Raw genomic sequence first — 18,888 nt, forward strand, 5'->3', positions numbered from 1 at the left:
CGCCCAAGGGCCTAGGCACATTAGTATTTGACGATTAGCTTGTCATCCCCATAGTAATAGAATCAATTCTAATATAACCAGGCACGGGATATTAGCCTCTGCCCTTACCCTTGCCGCAGTGACTTGCCGCACTCGAATACGTCATGGGGTGGACACCTGGGCGGGTTGGGGGAACTGCGCGAGGGGGGAGACTCTTCTCTCCCAGTGGCTAAGGGCTTTGTCGATGCGACTGAGGAATTACAAGCGGACGGGGGGGACACATCACTCCATTGACTTCAATCTCCATCGCACTCATCATCTCAATACAGCAATAGTTTAACAATGTCGGCACCTCGCACACCAGCCCTCTCGCGCGTCGAGTCTACAGAGCCCGCCGGCGGCAGCGCCCCCATCCCATTCTCACGGTGAGTGGCTCCCCCTACTCCGCTTCCACCGTCGCCGCTGACCTTCCCTCCAGCCCCCCCACACCCTCGCTCAACTCCGAGGTAGGCTCCATCCACTAGCGTGGAGAGTCCATCTAACATGTCTCTACAGGCGCAGTATGCGTTCGTCGGTCTCGGTGAGATGGGCAAGCGCATGGCCACAAACTTTGCCCGCTCCCTCGCAGGCAGCAGCCACCCCCCACTCATCGTCTACAACCGCGGCAAGGAAGGCCTCGAGAGCTTTAAGAAGTGGGCCGCGTCCAAGGAGGTGCCCGAGTCGGCGTACCGCGTGGTTACCGACCTCAAGGAGATTGGCAAGACGTAGGTTGCGGGGCAAGTGGGCGCGGGCCTGGCTGACAAGTGTACCAGTGCCCACCTCATCATCACCTCTATCGGCGGCGACGATGCCATCAAGGAGGTGTATGCTCAGCTCTTCGCTGGCCAGGAGGTCGGTACTGGAGTGTGGCAAAAGTCGGTATCAGTGCACTGACCCTTGCAGGAGGACGCCACAAAGAAGCAGACCATCTTCGTCGACACCTCGACTGTGAGTGTCAAATGCTGAAGCCGGAAACCCATACTGACATCGCCCCAGACCTACCCCACCGTTTCGGGCCAGCTCGAGCGTGATGCCACGGCCAAGCCCCGCCGAACCTTCCTCGCTGCCCCCGTGTTTGGTGTGCCCCGTGCCGCCGAGAAGGCGCAGCTCATCATCGCTATGGCCGGTGACCTCTTCGCCAAGAAGGTCGCCTCGCACGCCCTCGTCCCCGCTATCGGCAAGAAGGTGATGGACCTCGGCAGCAACGTCGAGCGTGCCATGTCGTTCAAGTAAGCTGGGGTGATCTGAAAAGGAGCTTACCCACAGGCTGGTCGGCAACTCGCTCGAGCTCGGCTTCATCGAGCTCATCTCCGAGTGCTTCACGCTTGCCGACCAGGCCGGCGTCGGCTCTGAGGCGCTGGTCGAGCTCATTCGCGAGCAGCACTCGTCGCCCGCGCTCGTCCGCTACTCTGAACGCATCACCCAGAACAAGTTTGACGCCGAGGGCGGCTTCAACCTCCACGGCGGTCTCACCGACTCGAAGCACATCCGCCAGCTGGCTGACACGTACAACGTGCCCATGCCCACCATGGATGTCGTGAGTGGGGTGTAGCATCAACAAAGCACCCAGCTGACGTCCCAGGCCCACCAGCACATGATTACGGCCCGCGCCCAGGGCGGCGAGCACATGGACTGGACCGCCCTCGTCGCCGGCCAGCGTATCGCTGCTGGCCTCCAGCCCTTCGCAGGCAAGGTGGGTAGCTTCTCCCATAACCATACCCGCTGACACGCGCAGACCCGCCTGGAGAAGTGGGAGGAGTAAGGTAGATTGTGGAACTTAGCACTTGTGTCGTCTTGGAGGAGCACACTTGAACTCTAGTACAGTATGTATCGCCTCGGGCAATGATATCGTCACTGGTGATGGGAGGGACAACAGATTAGGCAGGGTGCTCTGACGGCGAGTATGTTTAACGTTCAGGCTGGCACCGATGGCTGCGGAGTCGACACATGCCCTTCCCCAACCCAAGGTCTCCCCCAGTCTCTTTGCTCCACGCCATGTCCTTCTCCAGCGCCGACCTCCGCGCAACCCGTTCCCCGTCCCATGCCCTCCCCGCTCTCCCCGTGTAGAAGAAGCCTCATGCATGCCCGACTACCGTACACGCTCTACCCGACAACTGCGATACAGTGGCCGAGTTTACTCGTCGGGAACGACGATCTCGCCGGCGTCGATGGCCTCAATGACGTCGTGAGGGGGCTTGCCGTCGACGGTGCAGCCGACCGACTGGGCAGTGCCGAGGATCTCCTTGACACCGCCGGCGAGGTCCTTGGCCAAGGACTTGTGGGCCATCTTGCGGGCAATCTGGGGGGCCTGTCAGCCGACCGCTCACTCTGCCTGTTCCACCACCCGACTCACGTTGTAGATCTCGTCAAGGGGAATGTTGCCGGAGTGGGCAATGTTCTTCTCCTTCTTGCGGTCACGGGGGGGCTCCTTGAGCGCCTTGATGACGAGCGACGAAGCCGAGGGGACGACCGAGACGGCGGCCTGACGGTTCTGGATGGTGAGCTGGACAGTGACACGGAGGCCCTTCCAGTCGCCAGTAGCCTTGGCAATGTCTTCTCCGACCTTCTTGGGCGACTGGGCGAGGTGTCAGTGGGTGTCATGTCCGAGTCGTCAGGCGCGGGTGGAGAAAGGAGGAAATTTGTCCAGCGCGTCGGTCGTCGTCGTCTGACGGTTGCCGACGCCGCCCTTCTTCCCTCTCCCCACCACCGCCCGCGCGGCACTCACGAGACCAAGAGGACCAATCTTGGGGGCAAGGGCCGAAGAGGCACCGACCTCACCACCAACGGCACGGAGGTAGATGATCTGTTGGGTGTGGGTTCACGGGCGAGCGAGACAGCGGAGAAAGCGCAGGTTCGAGAGCAGGGCGTAGGCGAGAGCGAGAACAAGAGGCGAGAGTCGAGTCGAGGCAGAAAGAGACGGCACGTCAGCTCCTAGCTCGCGATCCACCTCGCGCGCGACAACGACAGCGGTTCCTCCTCCTCCGTCGTCGAGGCTTCTGTCCGCCGCCGCCGTCGCTGCCGCCGCACCGGGCACACACCTTAACCTCAGAGGGGTCGAACTTGGGAGGCATTTTGTCGACTGTTTTTGGAGTGGGTTGAAGGCTGAAGGCTGTAGACTACAAGATGATGGCCGACAGGCGCAGAGCGAGCGAGCAGCGAGGGGAGGGAGGGAGCAAGCACTGGCCGCTGCCACTGGGCAGTGTGGGCTGGGCTGGGCGCTGGGCTGGTACCGCTGGGTGCATTGCCTGGCTCAGCCAAATCTGTCGATATGCCGGGAATATGGTCGCGGAGTTTTGTGTCGGGTCGTGTGGCGCGGAGAGTCGCAAATCTCCGCATTGTTGACAATCCAGGGTGGTGAATGCTGGGGTGTGGATCCGTGATGTTGTTGTCGTCAACTCCTCCTTCACAGGTCATGCACGAGCATGGGCGGACGCACACATCGGAGGGGCAAAGGCGAACGCGACGTGACCAGCGCGACGAGGCGGCACTCACCACGGCAGGCGACGCCCCTCGGGCAGACATGTCGGCGAGCCTGAGGGGGGAGCAGCGACGACCACGAGCGCCCTGGCGTCTTTGGGTACGCAGTCAGCGCAGGAGGCTGGTGCCAGACACCAGTGGGGAGGAGCTGTGCAGGCCGTAGAGGGGGTGTCCACGGTGCCTTGCGGGGAGGAGGGTGAGCTGTGAGCTGTCAGGCGTGGTGCCACTGGGCTTAGTGGTGGCTGCCTGCTTGATACCGCGAGTGCCCGGTACTGGACACCTCGCCTCTCTCTCTCCAAGAGCGCACCATGATGGCGGGCAGAGGAGAGCATCTCGCCGTCTCCCCCCTCCGCCTCAGTACTCGTCGCGAGCCACACTCATGACGGCGCTGGAGCCTGGAACCGGTTGTTCCGCGCCACGGCAGTGCATTCCACACGGCAGGATCGTGTGCATGTCCTATGTAGGACGCACGTCGTAGGGACATGGCAGTCGGGATGCAGAGATGCAGTGGCCGAGGTCGATGGCCACTGTACCACTGTCCAACGGCGCCACTTAGCAGCAGGCTGGTATCGATGAATCACGAGCGATTCAGGAATTCAGGAACCAACGTCTTGATCAGATTTCCACGAGCAAGTCCGCTCGTGGCCAGACATGACAGATCGGGTCCACGAGAGATCCAGTCCACCTGCAGTCCCAACCCGCACACACCAGCTGCTACCTCTTGATATCTGGACAGGACAGAGACGGAGCTGCACGAACACACCACCATCGTCTCGGCGTCCACAAGAACCTGCGCCCGAACATACTCCTCAACCACGCTCCCCTCGTCCTCGCTTCACTGCTCCCCTCCATCGCCGAGAATGTACACAATGCATCCATTCTCACTGCAGCCAAGAGTGGCCATAGACACCACCTCTGAACAGCCGAAATAGGATCGAAGCTGCCTTTTCCCAAAGTCGTTGGCCACGGGCACCGCAGACCTGGTCCAAGCGCAGACTACGTTTACCTGTAGCGGCGGAGCGAGAGGGTGTTGTGCTTGCGCCAGGTAGCGCGGGCAGGGGTGTGGTTGTACTTGGAGCCCTTGCCGAGGCCACGGTTGCGCTTGCCCTCGGCGGTGAGGCCACGCGACTCGCGGTGCTTGTGGACGGGGTTGGCGATCCAGTTGATGCGGGCGTCGCGGCGGATGGCCTTGTGCTGGGGGTCGACGAGGATGACCTCGTAGTACTTGTAGACACCGTCCTGGTTGATCCAGTACGAGTTGAGGCTGCGAGGTGGTCAGTGGTGGTTCGGGCTGTGTGTAGGGTGTGTTGCCTGGGCTTGGGGGCGTCTTCCACAACCTCGGCGTGCGGCAGCAGCAACAGCAGCGACAGCACCGCTGCTTCGCCTGCACTGCGCGCGCACGCCGATCGGTCCTCCCAGCGCACTCGCTCGCAGCGATGGCTTTCCCCATCCGCTCCGTCAAATTCTCAACCCCAAGCCCAAGCCCAAGCCCGATTGATACGCACACACGGAGGTTGCCGCAGCGACGGCCAACACGCTCCTCGGCGGTCGACTGGAGACCACGCTGGTACTTGAGGTGGTTGATACCCTGGCGGACGGGCTTGCCGTAGGTGGCACCCTTGGGGGCAGGCTTTTTGCGGTTACCGCGGCGGACACGGATGCGGTACACGACGTAACCCTGCTTGGCCTTGTATCCGAGGCGGCGGGCCTTGTCGGGGCGCGAGGGGCGCGACGCGCGGTGGATGACCGCGAGCTGGCGGTACTCCCAGCAGCGGACGCGCGAGACGAACTGGAGGACGTCCGACTGCTTCTTGGTGTAGAGCTCGGTGAGGTACTTGTAGGCGCCCATCTGGAAATGTTAGGACCGTCGGTCTTTTGGGAGAGTGGGGGGAAGGACGAGTGCGCGTCGTGCGTGCGCTCTGTCGTGTGTCGGAGGGGGGTGGTCGAGGTCGCTGCTCACCTTGAACCGACTTGATGGATGGTTCACTCAAAGATTGAGCCTCTCAGTTGCAACAGCCCAGCGAGCAGGCGACGGCGAGCACGAGGGGGACGGGCGAGCAGCCAGCGAGCCAGCGAGCGACAGCAGGCGACGGGACCAGCTCCGAGCTCGTCGCTCATGGCTACTATCACGTGACCCAAGGCATCCCTGATCGGGGTTACCGGTATAGCCGATAGTTTCGGCAGGTAAGGTCATTGCAGTGCGCGGTGCTGTTTGCATGTCCACATGTCGTGCATGTCCTGCTCCCAGTCAAACCAGCCAGCGATCAAGCGACACGTCCACAACTAGGATGCCCATGGCCGCACGCTGCAGCGTCTGCTCATGCGATCCCCCTCATGCAGCCAGCCTTGCGTATATCATGCTGTGCGCTGTATCTTGCGTAGATTTTGCTGCCTGCTGCATGCCGTACATCTCGAGCTCGTATCACAACCCTATGTGGACGACCCGACGCCCTCCTCGGCGCGCCCCACCCACCCGGCCTTCCGCCATGGTCAGTGCCACTTGGGCTTGCGGCTGCGTAGCGAGGTTCTAACTTGGGACTGGTGGTGCCGGCCGGGGGCGCTGGGCGGGTGCTGGCGCGCAAGAGAGGGCCAAGGGGGACGTGTACCGCCGTGTGGCGTGGCGATTGGGTGCAGCCAATGTAAGCGCGCGAGTGGGCGGCAGTGGCTCGTCGCTTGTGGCTCGTGCGACCACTGCCAACTCCTCGATGCCTCCACTTGTGTGCCGATCAATCAGGTGGCAGTGGCAACGGCGCAACAGTGTTTGTGTGCCTTGTGGACTGCAACAGTCGAGCGCCCACCCACTGCCCATACCACACTGAACAGATAGCACACGTCTGGGAGATACGGGAGTCAAGACCACGGACAACGTGACCGAGGTACCGACGGTTCCCCTGTTCCGATGTTGAATTGGTGACTGACACAGAAACACTTGACCGCGAAGGCGGAATCGTTGCCGCCGCCGAGCCGACACGCCCTGTTCCGACGGCGGAATAGGCCTTGGGAGGGGCAACGCTGTGAGCCAACTGCTGCAGCAATTTTCAGGCCAAGCGTTTTGGAGGCAGTAATACTGAGCATGACCTCGTCGTTGCCGTCACAAGACTCGGGCATGCATTGAAACGTATGCTGCTATGTAGCTAATCGTGGCAAGGAAGGAAGGATGACGTCGGCATTAAACGGCCCCCTCATTGCGGGGATGGTGGGACCGGCGGCGGCGGCGCGGCGGAGCGAGCAAGCCAAGGGGAGGGAAGGCATGAGACGGCGAGGCGGGGCGCGTCATTATACAGAGGGTAACACGACACGCCTGTTGGCTGGCTGCCTGCTGCCACTACTAGGCCGTCTGTCTCGTTACAGCCAGGCCATACCACCGAATACATCATCCCTCGCTCGTCGTCGACGACTGGCACTCTCGCATCAATCACACCTTCCTCGTCTTGTCCTTTGCGCACGCGTTATCACACTACACTTGTATAACACACCATACACGACGCATACCACTCACTACTGCACGACTGCATCGCTCATACTAGAGCACGACCACAACACCCAGTCGGCACTCGAGCAAATCTTTCGGGTCGCCATCCGATCGCACCCCCTTCCCCCACCCGCCATCCCGTCACACCCCTCCACACCCTCCGCCGCCGCGGTGTGTTCATGTGCCGTCGTGAGTGGGAGCCCACAAGCTGGCGCAGGCAGCCCGTCGCTAACAACTGCAGAAACCACCCCCTAGACACGCGCCGCGTATCTCTCGAGCATGAACGCGAACGCGTCTTCGTCGTCCTCATCGGGGTCGTCGGCGTCATCGTCGTCGTCCTCGACGTCGCCTTCCTCGTCCCCACCCACAACCCCTTCCTCGGACGACGTTCACTACCCTCTTGCCGGCGGGAGCAGCAAGGGTATATCATTGCGCGAGCCCCCAGCTGCTGACCTGCGGGAAGCACCAGCAGCCGACATTGTGACGCCAGCACCACTTCCCATACCGGCCACCCTGGCCGACTTTCGCGCACAGGAAGGCCCCACGGTCCGCGCCGCAAAGCTTCGGTCCCTCTGGCAGTCGCTTCCCGATCTCCCCAATGTGGAAGGCGACAAGCCAACACCCACCCAGCTGATGCGGCTGCCTGGACAAGACACGCTCACTGCGCTGAGTCCGGAGCGTGCCGAGCGACTCCAGACGCTGTACCAGGAAGAGCTGGTCCGACGTGTCGGCGAGACACGCCCAGATGCGCTGCTGTGGGGAGGCGCCGATGATCTCGAGCCTGTGGACACAAAGGGCGGTGTCCAAACAAAAGGCATCTCATGGAAGGCGTTCCGGTGAGTCACTGCGGTGGGGGCCATGGTGTTTGTGCTGATGTAGCCTAGACGCTTCCTCTGGGACCAGGAGAGAGAGCTCTGGGAAATGTTCCAGGAGCTGGATAGGAATGCGGACGGTGTTCTAGACGCCACAGAACTGAAGGCGGCGCTCCAACGGTCCGGCATCAGGCTGTCAGACTCGAATGTCCAAGACATTGTCCGATTCCTGTCCATGGGCGACCGGTGGCGACCGGGAGGCGACACAAAACACATCACCTTCCCCGAGTTCCGTGACTTCCTCATGATGCTCCCGCGCCGCGCGACGCCGACCGAGATCTGGAAGTTCTACCAGGTCCACAAGAAGTTTGGCGACGGCCGTGGTGCTGCCCGTGTCGACAAGGACGGTGACCTCACTGCGTCGTTCCCAAAAGCACCAGGGTCTCCTGAGCACTCGACCGCTGCCGGCTTCCTGCGCAAGCACGACCACGCCGACGACAAGAATGCCTTGGACACCTACGACGACGATGACGATGAGGACGAGCCGCTGGTGACGGAGGGCAGACACGAGGCATGGCGCTTCCTTGTCGCGGGTGGTGTTGCAGGGGCCGTATCGCGCAGTGTGACGGCACCTTTCGACCGTCTCAAGGTGTATCTCATTACGTCGACCTCTGCGCCACCGCCAGCAGCCGGCCACTCGCCCTTCGCCGCCGCCAAAGGCCTGTGGACTGCCGTGGTCAAGATCTACCAAACCGGTGGTGGTGTCAAGGCCTTCTGGGTCGGCAACGGTCTGAACGTGGCCAAGATCCTCCCCGAATCGGCCATCAAGTTTGTGTCGTATGAGCAGAGCAAGCGCTTCTTGGCAAAATACTGGGACAAGGTGACAGACCCCGCCGACATTTCCTCAAGCTCGCGCTTCATCGCAGGAGGCATCGGTGGTATCACGTCGCAGCTCGCCATCTACGGTCTTGAGACGCTCAAGACGCGTGTTCAGTCCGAGCTCGGCCCCAGCCAGGGCTGGCGCGCAGTGCGGGATACGGCCCGGGTCATGTGGGCGCAGGGCGGCATGAGGTCGTATTACCGTGGTCTCACTGTGAGTGGGGTGGCTCAGTGGTACTCGGGCGAACACTAACATCCCCAGCTCGGCCTCGTTGGTGTCTTCCCATACAGTGCCATCGACATGGGCACGTACGAAACCCTCAAGGTCGCGTACTGCAAGTCGATGGAGACGGACGAGCCGCCAGTGTTCGCCGTGTTGACCTTTGGCGCGCTGTCTGGCTCAATAGGCGCCGCCAGTGTCTATCGTGGGTGCCGCGATCGTTGCATGGACTAACCCACCAGCCATCAACCTCCTCCGCACGCGCCTCCAGGCATCGGGCTCGAGCGGCCACCCGCACCAGTACAACGGCTTCATGGACGTTTTGCAAACGACGCTACGCAACGAGGGCTGGCGTGGACTTTACAAGGGCCTGTTGCCCAGTATCCTCAAGGTGGGCCCCGCGGTGGGCGTGTCGTGGATCGTGTACGAGGATGCGAAGCGACGCCTGGGTGTGTCGTAGAGGGGGTTGGAGCCGCTGCCAACCTGCCACCTGTCAAGCAGTCAAGCCATCATGCCGTCATAGCCATCATAGATAATTTGCATCGCATTGACATGAGCTTGAGGGGGCACACTAACCCAAATGCATTCTAGCCAACTCTACGACAATGCTGCGGCGGCTTGTGTTGCCTCGGTGGCCTCGGCCGCCTCGGGGCCCTTGTCTCCGCCAGCCTCCGTCTTGGCACGTTTCCGCGCGAGCAGGTGCTCGCGGAGGTTCTTGGCCTTGCGCTCAGCAATTAAGCGCTCCTTGAGCTCCTTTGCGCGGCGCTCGTTGTCACCAGGCGCGGGTGCGGGTGCCGGCGCGGCCGCAGGCTCAGGGGAGGCACTCGCGCTCGCGCTCGCAGCCGCCTGCCGCTCGACCTTTGCCTGGCGGAGCCTCGCGAGCAGGCTCTCGCGGCGCTCAGCCGTGCCCTTTATCGCGAGGCCGGCACTCGCCGCCGCGCGCTCGAACGCGCCCCCCTCGGGAAGAAGCTCGCGCCGCCCCTCGGCCTCGGCGCGCTCGCGCGCGCGCAGCCGCTGCTCCCTCCGCCTGGCGGACCGATCCGCGCGCCGGTTCGGCCGGCGCTGCGCCTCTAGCCAGGCCGCGTACTCTGGGTCGACCCAGGAATCCGCCTCGTCCCACCGCCGCTCGCCGCGCGCCGGCGGCGGCGCGTAGCTGTCCGGCCCTCGCGGGCTGCGGCTTCCGCTCCGGCTCCGGCTCCTGCTCCGATCCCGGGGCGACCAGTGCCCCTGGCTGCTGGCTATCGTCGACACGCTGGCGGACCGCGCGCGCCTCGGCGCGTCGGGTATGCTCGCCGGCTCAGCGGGGTACTGGACCGCGCCGTCGTACTCTTCGAGCGTGGCGAACGGGCTACGGAGGAAGGCGTACAGCTCGTGCGCGAGGTGCTCCGGCGCGTGGTCGTACGTCCCGCCCACGAGCGGCGCGAGCACGCGCACCGCCGCGTCCGAGCGCACGTCGACGGCGCGGAGGAGGCCGACGAGGTGCTCGGCCAGCGCGGCCACGTCGTCGGGCGGCGCCCACACCAGCAGCTCGCGGGACAGGAAGGCCTGCGCGCGCGCGGCCAGCGCGCTGTCCGCCGCCAGCTCGCGCGGCGACGGGTTGGCGCGGTACGCCGTGTACGCGTTGGACGCGACGTGCAGCGCCCATAGCCCGCGCTCGTAGATGTCCCTCCGGCGCGCGAGCCCCGGCGGCGGGGGCGCGGCCGTGTCCTTGCGCGCGGGGGAGGCGCGCCGCCGCCGGAAGGCGCTCTGGTCCGGCAGTGGGGGGAGGAAGAACTGGCCGGGGTCAGCGGGGTCTACAGGTACGCCCACCTTTGTCGGCACGTCGGCGTCGAGGTCGTGCAGCAGGACGTCGCCCATCGGCGCCGCGCAGAGCGGGCACCGGCGCCCCTGGTTCGCCCACACGCCGATGCACGTGAACTGGGGGGTGAGCTGTGGGTACGGGGGAGGAGCTTACGCAGAACTCGTGCCCGCACGCCCCGGCGGCAGTGCGGTCGCGCATGCTCGTCAGGCAGATGCTGCAGCGCTCGTCGGTGTCGTCGTTGTCTGGCGTCGGCAGCGTCGAGCTCGACGCCGCGGGCGAGTGCTGCTGCTGCTGCTGCCTGCGCCGCGGGCTGGCGCGCGGCGAGGCCGAGTCTGCGGTCAGCGGAGTCGCGAGCACACACCCACCTCCGCGTGTGGGGGACATGGCTGGATGGTTGAGACGAGAACAATGGAGACTTGGATGGCGGCGAGATGAGGCGAGGTCGGGCCGGAGGCCATTGCCCTTCGTCATCCGCGACTCACGTGAGGCGGTTGAGGCAGCGAGCAGTGCCGCGGGGCAGCTTCTTTCAGCGACTGGCCGCGCGCATCCGCTGCTCTGTGCACTGCGTCCGAGGTGGTGGGCGGAGCGAGCACCGGCGGATCACTCAGCATACACGCATGCATGCACAAGTCCGAGACGATCGCCAAAGGACGGATGCCGTCGCCGCTCCTGTCGGTTGCCACCCGCAAAACCAAAACACAAAAGGTGCGACTGGGACTTGAACCCAGGCGGCCGAAGCCAAATGATGACTTAGAAATAGATTCTAATCATTCCCCTTAACCACTCGGGCATCGCACCGGTAGTCGTCATGACTGGGATCTGTGGTTTCGTGTCCTACTTAAGCCGGAGCCACTGCGTGACTGTTTTCTTTACACTTGCCTTTCGCCTCATCTCACCCATGTGAAGGTCTATCGCACCCGCTTCAAAAGCACTGCAAGCTCAACACCCCCGCCTAGCACAGACGTCGTCGGCCATGCCCCCCGCGCCCGTGCTCAGCCTGACCACATTGCGAGGTCGAGCTCGGGCCGTCGAGCGGTCCTCGAGCGGGTCGTGTGAACTGATATCCGGTAGCATGCTCGTTGCCTTGCCTCTGACCTCAGCCCCACCCCAACTCACCCCCACCCGCGCCCGATGCCAGGCGTGGTCGCCTGCTACGACGCCGAGGTGTCCGACCTCCTGGCGCAGGACGGCCTCTCGCGCCTGCTCGACCCGGGCAGTGCGTACACGCCCGCAGAGTTTGACCGCGCGCGCGAGCGCATCGTCCAGGTGCTCGCCGGCATGTTTGACGCCGACCTCGTCTTCCAGCAGGAGGTCGGCGACATTCTCTGGCACGAGGACGTGACCTTACCCCAGCTCAACGCGCGTGTCCGCCGCTACCTCGGCGACAATGATGTGGGCTGCTGGAGCGGCGAGATGGCTGACCCCAGACTCCAAAGGGACCCGTGAGCTCGGTGCTCGTCCAACTCGGCGACATGTGGCGCAACCGGCGCAAGCGCAGGCTGTGGTAGCGGGCGCCAGACGCGCTGAGCCGGCTCTGGTAGCTGCCATCTATACATCTATGCACGCGCGTGCGCGTCGATACAGTCGAGCGCGGCGGTGATGCAGCGGTCGTAGCCTTGCACTGCAGGGCTCTGACCCTAGCAGCGCACCCGCGCCCACTCACCGTAAACTTCTCGTCGTAGCAGTGGCTCTCGCCGGGCTCGTGGTGCGCGCGGCGAGCTTGGCTGCAAACGCCAGGCGCTGCTGTACCGGCGCGACGCCGTCCGCCTCGCCGTGGATGAAGAACGTCGGCGGGTACACCAACCCGACGCCACTCGCCCCGCCAAAACACTGTGATACATTGCACCAGACCCAATCTACACCACTCCCCCTCCCTAGTGGAACGTCATTTCCAGGATACGGTCATAGTCGTCCACGACCGTGTCGTACGTCTTGGCCAGTGCCTCCTTGCGCTCGTCCAGCGTCATCTGCGACAGCATTTCCTGTGTCGTCAGCACCCTGTCCACAAGACCTCCAACCCAACCCACGTAGTTGAAACGGTACAGCCGTGCCTTGACCTGCAGGCGGTACGCCTTCACCTTGGCCGCGTCCTTGCGGTCAAGCTGGCGCAAGAGAAGCATCTCGAGCACGCGGTCGAACTGGCGCTCCGCAATCTTGTGCTGCTTGCGCTTGTCTGCCTCCCACTTTGCACGTGGTCCGCGCTCCTCGGTACCAACACCCTCCAGGAACTTGGGGTCCTCGGTAATGCCCTGCTTGACGAGGAAGCGCAGGTCGTTCCTATCTCTCAAGTCCTCGAACGCCTCGGCGGGGTCCTCGACCGTGAGCTCGGCGACGTCGTCACGGCTGCGCATGTGGGCAAACACTGCAGAGTAGAGGTGCGCTGGCGAGTCAGCTGCTGCATAATGCAGGAGACAGCTGCACTCACATCCATGTCCCTGGTGCTGGTATGGCGGGAGAATGACAAACTGACTGAAAGGGGTCAGAAGAACGTCCTACGCCAGCACACGCCACATACCTCAAGCGCAGGCGGATCCTGTCAGGGAAGCACCAGAATGGGTACAGCGACGTGTATCCAACAAAGTGGTACGTGAAGATGTCCGAGTCGGGGCGCTTCCGGCGCTCAAACCTGGGGTGTCAGGACGCCCGACGCCAGTGCCACTCACAATGTGACAAATTCCCACGCGTCCTCGTCCTCCTGCACGTAGCTTCCGCCTTCGATGAAGAGAAGGATGAAGACCTGCATCCGACGGTGATAGTCGCGGAACCCTGGTGTGTTCCAGGTAGTCTGGATTGTCAGTTGAACGCACGGAAGGCATGTAACTCACCTTGTACATCTCGTACACGACCGCGTTTTCGTCCTCGTCGTCAGGCGCCGATCCGTCCTCGCCATTCGCCTTGCCCTTGCCCTTCCCATAGCCCGCTGCCGAGCGCGTGTACGAGCCAATCTTCTCTCCCAGCGGACGGAACGTCTTGGCATCGGCGTCGACAATCGCGTCGAACGCGACAGCAGACTTGGTGTAGTCGGCCGGGATAAACTTGTAGAGCGTGCCCTCGATGTCGTCGGCAGGCGTGTCCTCCGACTTGATCTTGTCGTCGTACGTGATCTCGAGGAACTGCTTCAAGCTGCCGGATGCAAAGTGCAGCTGCAACGTGTGAGTGTCGGTTTCAACGCGACGCGCCACACGCCGTGGTGGACCGGCAGCAACGCACCTTGATCTCCAGACCGCGGTAGCCAAAGATCTTCTCCTTGTCGCCAAAGATGGGATATGTAAAGTCTGGGTGGAAGGGCTCGATGGCCTGGACTTCGTCGTCGGCGAGGACTTCAGCGTCTTCCTCAGAGCGGACTGGAGGTCAGCGGGGTGAAGCATTCGCGGGCAGCACACGTACTCATCTGAAGGCTCAGGGCCTCGTTCGAGTCGGTCAACCAGTCTTCGACGCCGCTCGACATGTTGGATGATGTGGTGGATGGTCGAGTTTGACGAAGTGAGAACGCGCGGGTTGTACCCAACAGGCGGGCGGGCTAATGTTGGTTTCTCGAGACGCGTTCCTCGCAGCAGCCAGAGAGCATGACGCGGACCAAAGAAGCAACGGAGTTAAATCGGCCACGTGATATTGATCCCGTCATACCCTTCCCCCACCCACCCCAGCTCACCGCGTCGGTCTCAAGAACGAGTGAGGTCCCAAAGACACTTGAGAGCCAGCTTGGTGCACCCAGCGACCGACAACGAGCCATCACATCTCATCACACTCCTCCTCGTACAAGCCTCAAGCAGCTCGCCACTTTGCAAGAACGACCGCCCCCGTCCCCAAGGATCCAAAAAAACCTGCTAGAGCTACCGCAGAAGCAGCGTCTTGCCCCCCGACCTCCAAGAAACAATTGCCGGTACAACGCCGGCTCGCCCCCCTCATCCACCACCCATAGTCGCCGCCAGCATTGTGTGATCTCCACACTACGCACACTTGGAATCAACCAGATCCCTTCCATCGACTCATTTGACACGCCACGGCCGCAATGCCTTCCCCTCCCACATCACCACCAGCTGCCAAGCGGCCAAAGCTCGATGCGGACCCGCCTGCCGAGCTGTTGTCTTCCCCCGCCAAGGGCAGCAGCCACGCAAACGGCGCAAGCTCGTCCACGGCCAAGATTTCGGCCGCAGACGAGAGCGAAGATGAGGAGGAGCAGCCCGAGGTGATCGATGTCGAGCTCGAGGTCGCGCGTCGAGACATGTACCTGGACACTGTGAGTGTGGCTCGGTGGCTCCTCCGGGACTGAGCTGACTTTGTAGATCTCCCGCGCCAACCTTGATTTCGACTTTGAGAGGCTATGCTCCAAGAGCCTGTCGAACATCAACGTGTATGCCTGCCTCGTGTGCGGCAAGTACTTCCAGGGTCGAGGGCGCGGCAGCTGGGCATACCGCCACGCGGTGGGCGAGAACCACCGTGTGTGGCTCAACCTCGAGAAGGAGAAATTCTACGTCCTGCCAGAGGGCTACGAAGTCAAGGACTCGTCGCTCAACGACGTGATCGCGGTGCTGAACCCACGGTACAAGAGTGCGGGGCTCGCTGCGTTGACAGACCTTCCCCCGTCGTCGTACACCCTGGACAAGACGCCATACACGCCAGGCTTCATTGGTCTCAACAACATCAAGAAGAACGACTACCTCAACGTCATCATCCAGCTGCTTCTGCACGTCCCTCCGCTTCGCAACTTCCTACTCGACCCCGAAACTCCCCAGCTCGCTGAGAGCAGCCGTCCGACCGAGCTGGTGGTGCGCCTTGCCACCCTGTGCCGAAGACTGTGGAACCCAAAGCTGTTCAAGGCGCAGGTGTCCCCACACGAGTTCTACCAAGAAGTCACGAAGCGCAGCAACGGAAAGTTCAAGATGACGGAGCAGGGCGACCCGGTCGAGTTCCTGGGATGGCTGGTGAACACTTTGCATCGTGATCTGGGCGGAAGCAAGAAGCGCAACTCGAGCGTCATCTACAAGACATTCCAGGGCAAGGTGCAAATTGAGACGCAGCAGGTGATCACCCACAAGGACTACTCTCGGCCAGTGTTCGACTTGTCACGAGGTGGGTTGGGGTTGAGTCCCTGTAGCTGTTGCTGACTTTGCCAGAAATCCAAACCGTGTCCTCGCCGTTCCTCTTCCTCGCGCTCGACCTGCCTGCGACGCCGCTGTTCCAGGACATCAACGAGAAGAAGATTATCCCCCAGGTGCCATTGTCGACCATCTTGGCCAAGTTTGACGGCAAGACGACGCAGGAGTTTGGCCCTACATTGAAACGGCACCACCTGACGGCGCTGCCCCACTACCTTATCCTGCACATCAAGCGATTCACCAAGAACAACTTTGTGGAGGAGAAGAACCCGACGATTGTCAACTTCCCCATGCGTGGCGTGGACATGGCGCCGTATGTCGACCCCAAGCCATCGGACCCGATCCACACGGTGTACGACCTGCTCTCGAACGTGACGCTTGACCAGACGACAGCGTCGACAGCATCAGCTGGCACGGGGGCGAACACGTCTGCGAGCAACAAGAAGGACCCTGATCAGGAGGGCCAGACGACGTGGAAGATCCACGTGCGGGCTGGTCACGGCGGGGGCGACGAGGAGAAGTGGTTTGAGATGCAGGACCTGCGGGTCGAGGAGGTGCGACGCGAGATGGTGTTCCTGGGTGAGACGGTCATCCAGGTGTGGGAGCGGAGGGATCTGTCGCGGTAGGCTGGGCGCGAAGCCGGTGCGGTCTGCGTAGCAGCACGCGCGCTGTGCCAGTGACCCCGCGCACCCATGCATCACATTGATACATCACCATGCATATTGTAGGACAAGTTGACGACTGGAGCTGTTGACCGGAGCAATGTCCGCTCTGCGTCGTCGTCGTCTTTCCCTAGACGTAACCGCGGACCAATCTGGTGTTATCGGTCCGGCGCCGGTGTTGGTCAGCGGCACGCCACGGCCCGAGACGTCCTGAGCACGGCAGTGCTACCCCGTCGTGCGTCCACTATACATATCCGAGTCGGCAGGCCATGCGCCTCTCCCCCATCACACACACCATGGCCAAGGTCTACGACAGCATCATTCTCGGCGCGGGGTGGTCAGGCGCCGTCGCGGCGCGGGACCTCGCGCGCGCCGGGCGCTCGGTGCTCGTCCTCGAGGCGCGCGACCGCGTCGGCGGGCGCGCGTCGACGTGGGTCGGCAAGGACGGCGCGCGGGTGGATATCGGGTGCTCGTGGATCCACGGGTACAACGAGGGCAACCCTGCGCGGGGGATCGCGGCGGACCTCGGCGTGGTGAGTTGTCCCGGCTGTCGTGGCGTCGTCGTCGACTGACCCGACCAGGCAGCCCACCTCCCCAAGGCGGTCGAGGGCGTCATCTACGGCCCAGCCGGCGCGCTGCCAGCGGCCAAGGCGGCGTCGCTGCGCGCGCAGCTCGGCGCCGCGCAGGCCGCGTTCCGCACGCCCCACCCGGCGCCAGCGCCGACCGAGTCGCTGGCCTCGGCGCTCTTCGGCGCCGGCAGCCCGCTGCTCGCGGCCGACGTGGAGCTGGCTTCGGGGCTGGCCCGCACGCTCGAGGTGCCCCTCGGGCTCAAGCTCGAGCGTGCAAGCCTGCGCTGGGCGGGGTGGGAGGGCGCGACGGCGTTTGCGGGGAGCGACGCGGCCCCGGAGGGCGGGTACGAGGCGCTCGTCTCCGCCGTCGTCGCGCAGGCCGAGGCCGCCGGCGCCGAGGTCAAGCTCGGCGCGCCGGCCACGCTCGTCAAGGACGAGGGAGGCGCGGTCGCCGTCACGGCCGGCGGCGAGACGTACACCGCGCGCAGCGTCGTCTCGACGATCCCGCTCGGCGCGCTCAAGGCCGCCTCCCCCGCCCTCTTCTCGCCCCCCCTGCCCGCGCGCTACGCCGCCACGGTGGAGGGCACGCACGTCGGCGTGCTCGAGAAGCTGCTGCTCGCGTACCCCGCCGCGTGGTGGCCGCGCGCGTCCGAGGTCGGGACCTACACCTTCCTGCCTACGCGCGGCGCCGACGCCCTGGGGCCGAACGCGACCCTGCGCGAGGTGTTCGACGCGAGCACGATCATCACGGCGAACTTTGCCGGGCCCTCGCTCCCGGGCGCGAAGCCAGTCCTGCTCTCCTACCTCTCCGAGACGCCGGCGCGCGCCGCGCTCGCGCGCCCCGAGGCCGAGGTCGCCGCCGCGTTCCACGAGTTCCTGGCCGCGCGGCTGGGCGTGCAGGACGCACCCGCGCCCACAGAGGTCGCGCTCACGCAGTGGCTCAACGACCCGCTCGCGCGCGGCGCGACGACGACGCCGAGTGTCGTGAGCGACGGCGAGCGCTCGCCGCTCGACTTTAAGGAGCTGGCGCGCCCGCTCTGGGACGGCCGCCTTGGGTTCGCCGGCGAGCACACCGAGATTGAGAACCGCGGGAGTGTTGCGGGCGCGGTTATCAGCGGGCAGCGCGAGGCGGCGCGCGTTGAGCGCCTGCTGGCCAAGCTAGACAAGTAGAGGCGAGTAGAGGCGATGTAGAGGCGATGTAGAGCCGAGATGCTACGGATGAAGAACGACAGTGCCACTCGCCACAGCCACAGCCACAGCCACAGCCAACGTTAGTGCACAGACACTGCCACCATGCCACACCACACCACATGCTCGCCGCTGCGCGGCTCGCAAGCGCTCATACGGATGACACCATGCATCAACACTGCTTACGCAGCAATGGTGACCTCAACCTCAACTCCGGGCTCGAGCGAGATCGAGGTGATCTGCTTGACGACCTCGGCCGACGAGGTAAGGTCGATGAGGCGCTTGTGGATGCGCATCTCGTAGCGGTCCCAGGTCTTGGAACCCTCACCACAGGGCCTGGGGGTGTGAGTGGGGGGGCGAGGGGGTTGTAGGCCGCAGCAGCGGGCGGAAGGGCGTGTTCACGACTCCCTCGGCACCGCGCTGCGCGCGCGCCTCGAGCTGTACTCACGACTTGCGGGTGGTGTGCTTGAGCACCTTGGTGGGGAGGCGGACGGGGCCCTTGACGCGGAGGTCACGGTCCTTGGCGCGGTTGATGAGGTCGCCCGAGAACTTCTCGAGGTTCTTGACGTTGCGCGAGGTAAGGGTGATGCGGATCTTGTGCACCTTGGGGGCACCGGCGGCGCCGTCCTTGAAGTCCTCCTTGGAAGCCATTTTGTTTTGTGTTTGGGGTGTGGGTGGTGGTGGTGAGGTC

At 63.7% G+C, this 18,888-nt stretch overlaps 10 protein-coding genes and 1 non-coding gene across 11 annotated transcripts; 5 read left to right on the forward strand and 6 right to left on the reverse strand.

Annotated features, from left to right (window-relative positions):
- Positions 1-321: 321 nt before the first annotated feature.
- On the forward strand, positions 322-1,780 carry Q8F55_004315 (uncharacterized protein; the record flags this gene model as incomplete). Its single annotated transcript, XM_069352835.1, has 9 exons — positions 322-404; positions 458-485; positions 535-743; positions 792-870; positions 922-966; positions 1,015-1,247; positions 1,285-1,555; positions 1,601-1,711; positions 1,754-1,780. The coding sequence occupies 9 exons, from the start codon at positions 322-324 to the stop codon at positions 1,778-1,780; spliced, it is 1,086 nt and encodes a 361-aa protein (XP_069210253.1).
- Positions 1,781-2,152: 372 nt separating this feature from the next.
- On the reverse strand, positions 2,153-3,089 carry RPL12 (60S ribosomal protein uL11; the record flags this gene model as incomplete). The annotated part of the gene is made up of 4 exons (XM_069352836.1): positions 2,153-2,317; positions 2,372-2,593; positions 2,744-2,821; positions 3,057-3,089. The coding sequence occupies 4 exons, from the start codon at positions 3,087-3,089 to the stop codon at positions 2,153-2,155; spliced, it is 498 nt and encodes a 165-aa protein (XP_069210254.1).
- Positions 3,090-4,497: 1,408 nt separating this feature from the next.
- rpl15 (60S ribosomal protein eL15) lies at positions 4,498-5,344 on the reverse strand (the record flags this gene model as incomplete). The annotated part of the gene is made up of 2 exons (XM_069352837.1): positions 4,498-4,759; positions 5,001-5,344. The coding sequence occupies 2 exons, from the start codon at positions 5,342-5,344 to the stop codon at positions 4,498-4,500; spliced, it is 606 nt and encodes a 201-aa protein (XP_069210255.1).
- A 1,902-nt stretch (positions 5,345-7,246) lies between these two features.
- Positions 7,247-9,338, forward strand: Q8F55_004318 (uncharacterized protein; the record flags this gene model as incomplete). Its single annotated transcript, XM_069352838.1, has 4 exons — positions 7,247-7,803; positions 7,852-8,872; positions 8,921-9,083; positions 9,121-9,338. 4 exons carry the CDS (start codon positions 7,247-7,249, stop codon positions 9,336-9,338), a joined length of 1,959 nt encoding a protein of 652 aa, XP_069210256.1.
- Positions 9,339-9,475: 137 nt separating this feature from the next.
- Q8F55_004319 (uncharacterized protein) lies at positions 9,476-11,063 on the reverse strand (the record flags this gene model as incomplete). Its single annotated transcript, XM_069352839.1, has 3 exons — positions 9,476-10,651; positions 10,688-10,795; positions 10,833-11,063. The coding sequence occupies 3 exons, from the start codon at positions 11,061-11,063 to the stop codon at positions 9,476-9,478; spliced, it is 1,515 nt and encodes a 504-aa protein (XP_069210257.1).
- Positions 11,064-11,382: 319 nt separating this feature from the next.
- Positions 11,383-11,477, reverse strand: Q8F55_004320. Its single transcript has one exon. It is a non-coding gene; the product is annotated as a tRNA-Ser (tRNA).
- Positions 11,478-11,810: 333 nt separating this feature from the next.
- Positions 11,811-12,187, forward strand: Q8F55_004321 (uncharacterized protein; the record flags this gene model as incomplete). The annotated part of the gene is made up of 2 exons (XM_069352840.1): positions 11,811-12,071; positions 12,107-12,187. 2 exons carry the CDS (start codon positions 11,811-11,813, stop codon positions 12,185-12,187), a joined length of 342 nt encoding a protein of 113 aa, XP_069210258.1.
- Positions 12,188-12,553: 366 nt separating this feature from the next.
- On the reverse strand, positions 12,554-14,127 carry HAT1 (histone acetyltransferase 1; the record flags this gene model as incomplete). The annotated part of the gene is made up of 8 exons (XM_069352841.1): positions 12,554-12,661; positions 12,707-13,059; positions 13,105-13,148; positions 13,195-13,305; positions 13,343-13,464; positions 13,505-13,822; positions 13,890-14,023; positions 14,067-14,127. 8 exons carry the CDS (start codon positions 14,125-14,127, stop codon positions 12,554-12,556), a joined length of 1,251 nt encoding a protein of 416 aa, XP_069210259.1.
- A 564-nt stretch (positions 14,128-14,691) lies between these two features.
- On the forward strand, positions 14,692-16,404 carry ubp10 (Ubiquitin carboxyl-terminal hydrolase 10; the record flags this gene model as incomplete). The annotated part of the gene is made up of 3 exons (XM_069352842.1): positions 14,692-14,919; positions 14,966-15,752; positions 15,797-16,404. 3 exons carry the CDS (start codon positions 14,692-14,694, stop codon positions 16,402-16,404), a joined length of 1,623 nt encoding a protein of 540 aa, XP_069210260.1.
- Positions 16,405-16,736: 332 nt separating this feature from the next.
- On the forward strand, positions 16,737-18,179 carry Q8F55_004324 (uncharacterized protein; the record flags this gene model as incomplete). The annotated part of the gene is made up of 2 exons (XM_069352843.1): positions 16,737-16,973; positions 17,022-18,179. The coding sequence occupies 2 exons, from the start codon at positions 16,737-16,739 to the stop codon at positions 18,177-18,179; spliced, it is 1,395 nt and encodes a 464-aa protein (XP_069210261.1).
- A 200-nt stretch (positions 18,180-18,379) lies between these two features.
- RPS20 (40S ribosomal protein uS10) lies at positions 18,380-18,848 on the reverse strand (the record flags this gene model as incomplete). Its single annotated transcript, XM_069352844.1, has 2 exons — positions 18,380-18,533; positions 18,646-18,848. The coding sequence occupies 2 exons, from the start codon at positions 18,846-18,848 to the stop codon at positions 18,380-18,382; spliced, it is 357 nt and encodes a 118-aa protein (XP_069210262.1).
- Positions 18,849-18,888: the final 40 nt, after the last annotated feature.

The sequence above is a fragment of the Vanrija albida genome (assembly GCF_041260175.1).
Source record: "Vanrija albida strain AlHP1 chromosome Unknown contig_3, whole genome shotgun sequence".
NCBI classification, from domain to species: Eukaryota; Fungi; Basidiomycota; class Tremellomycetes; order Trichosporonales; family Trichosporonaceae; genus Vanrija; species Vanrija albida.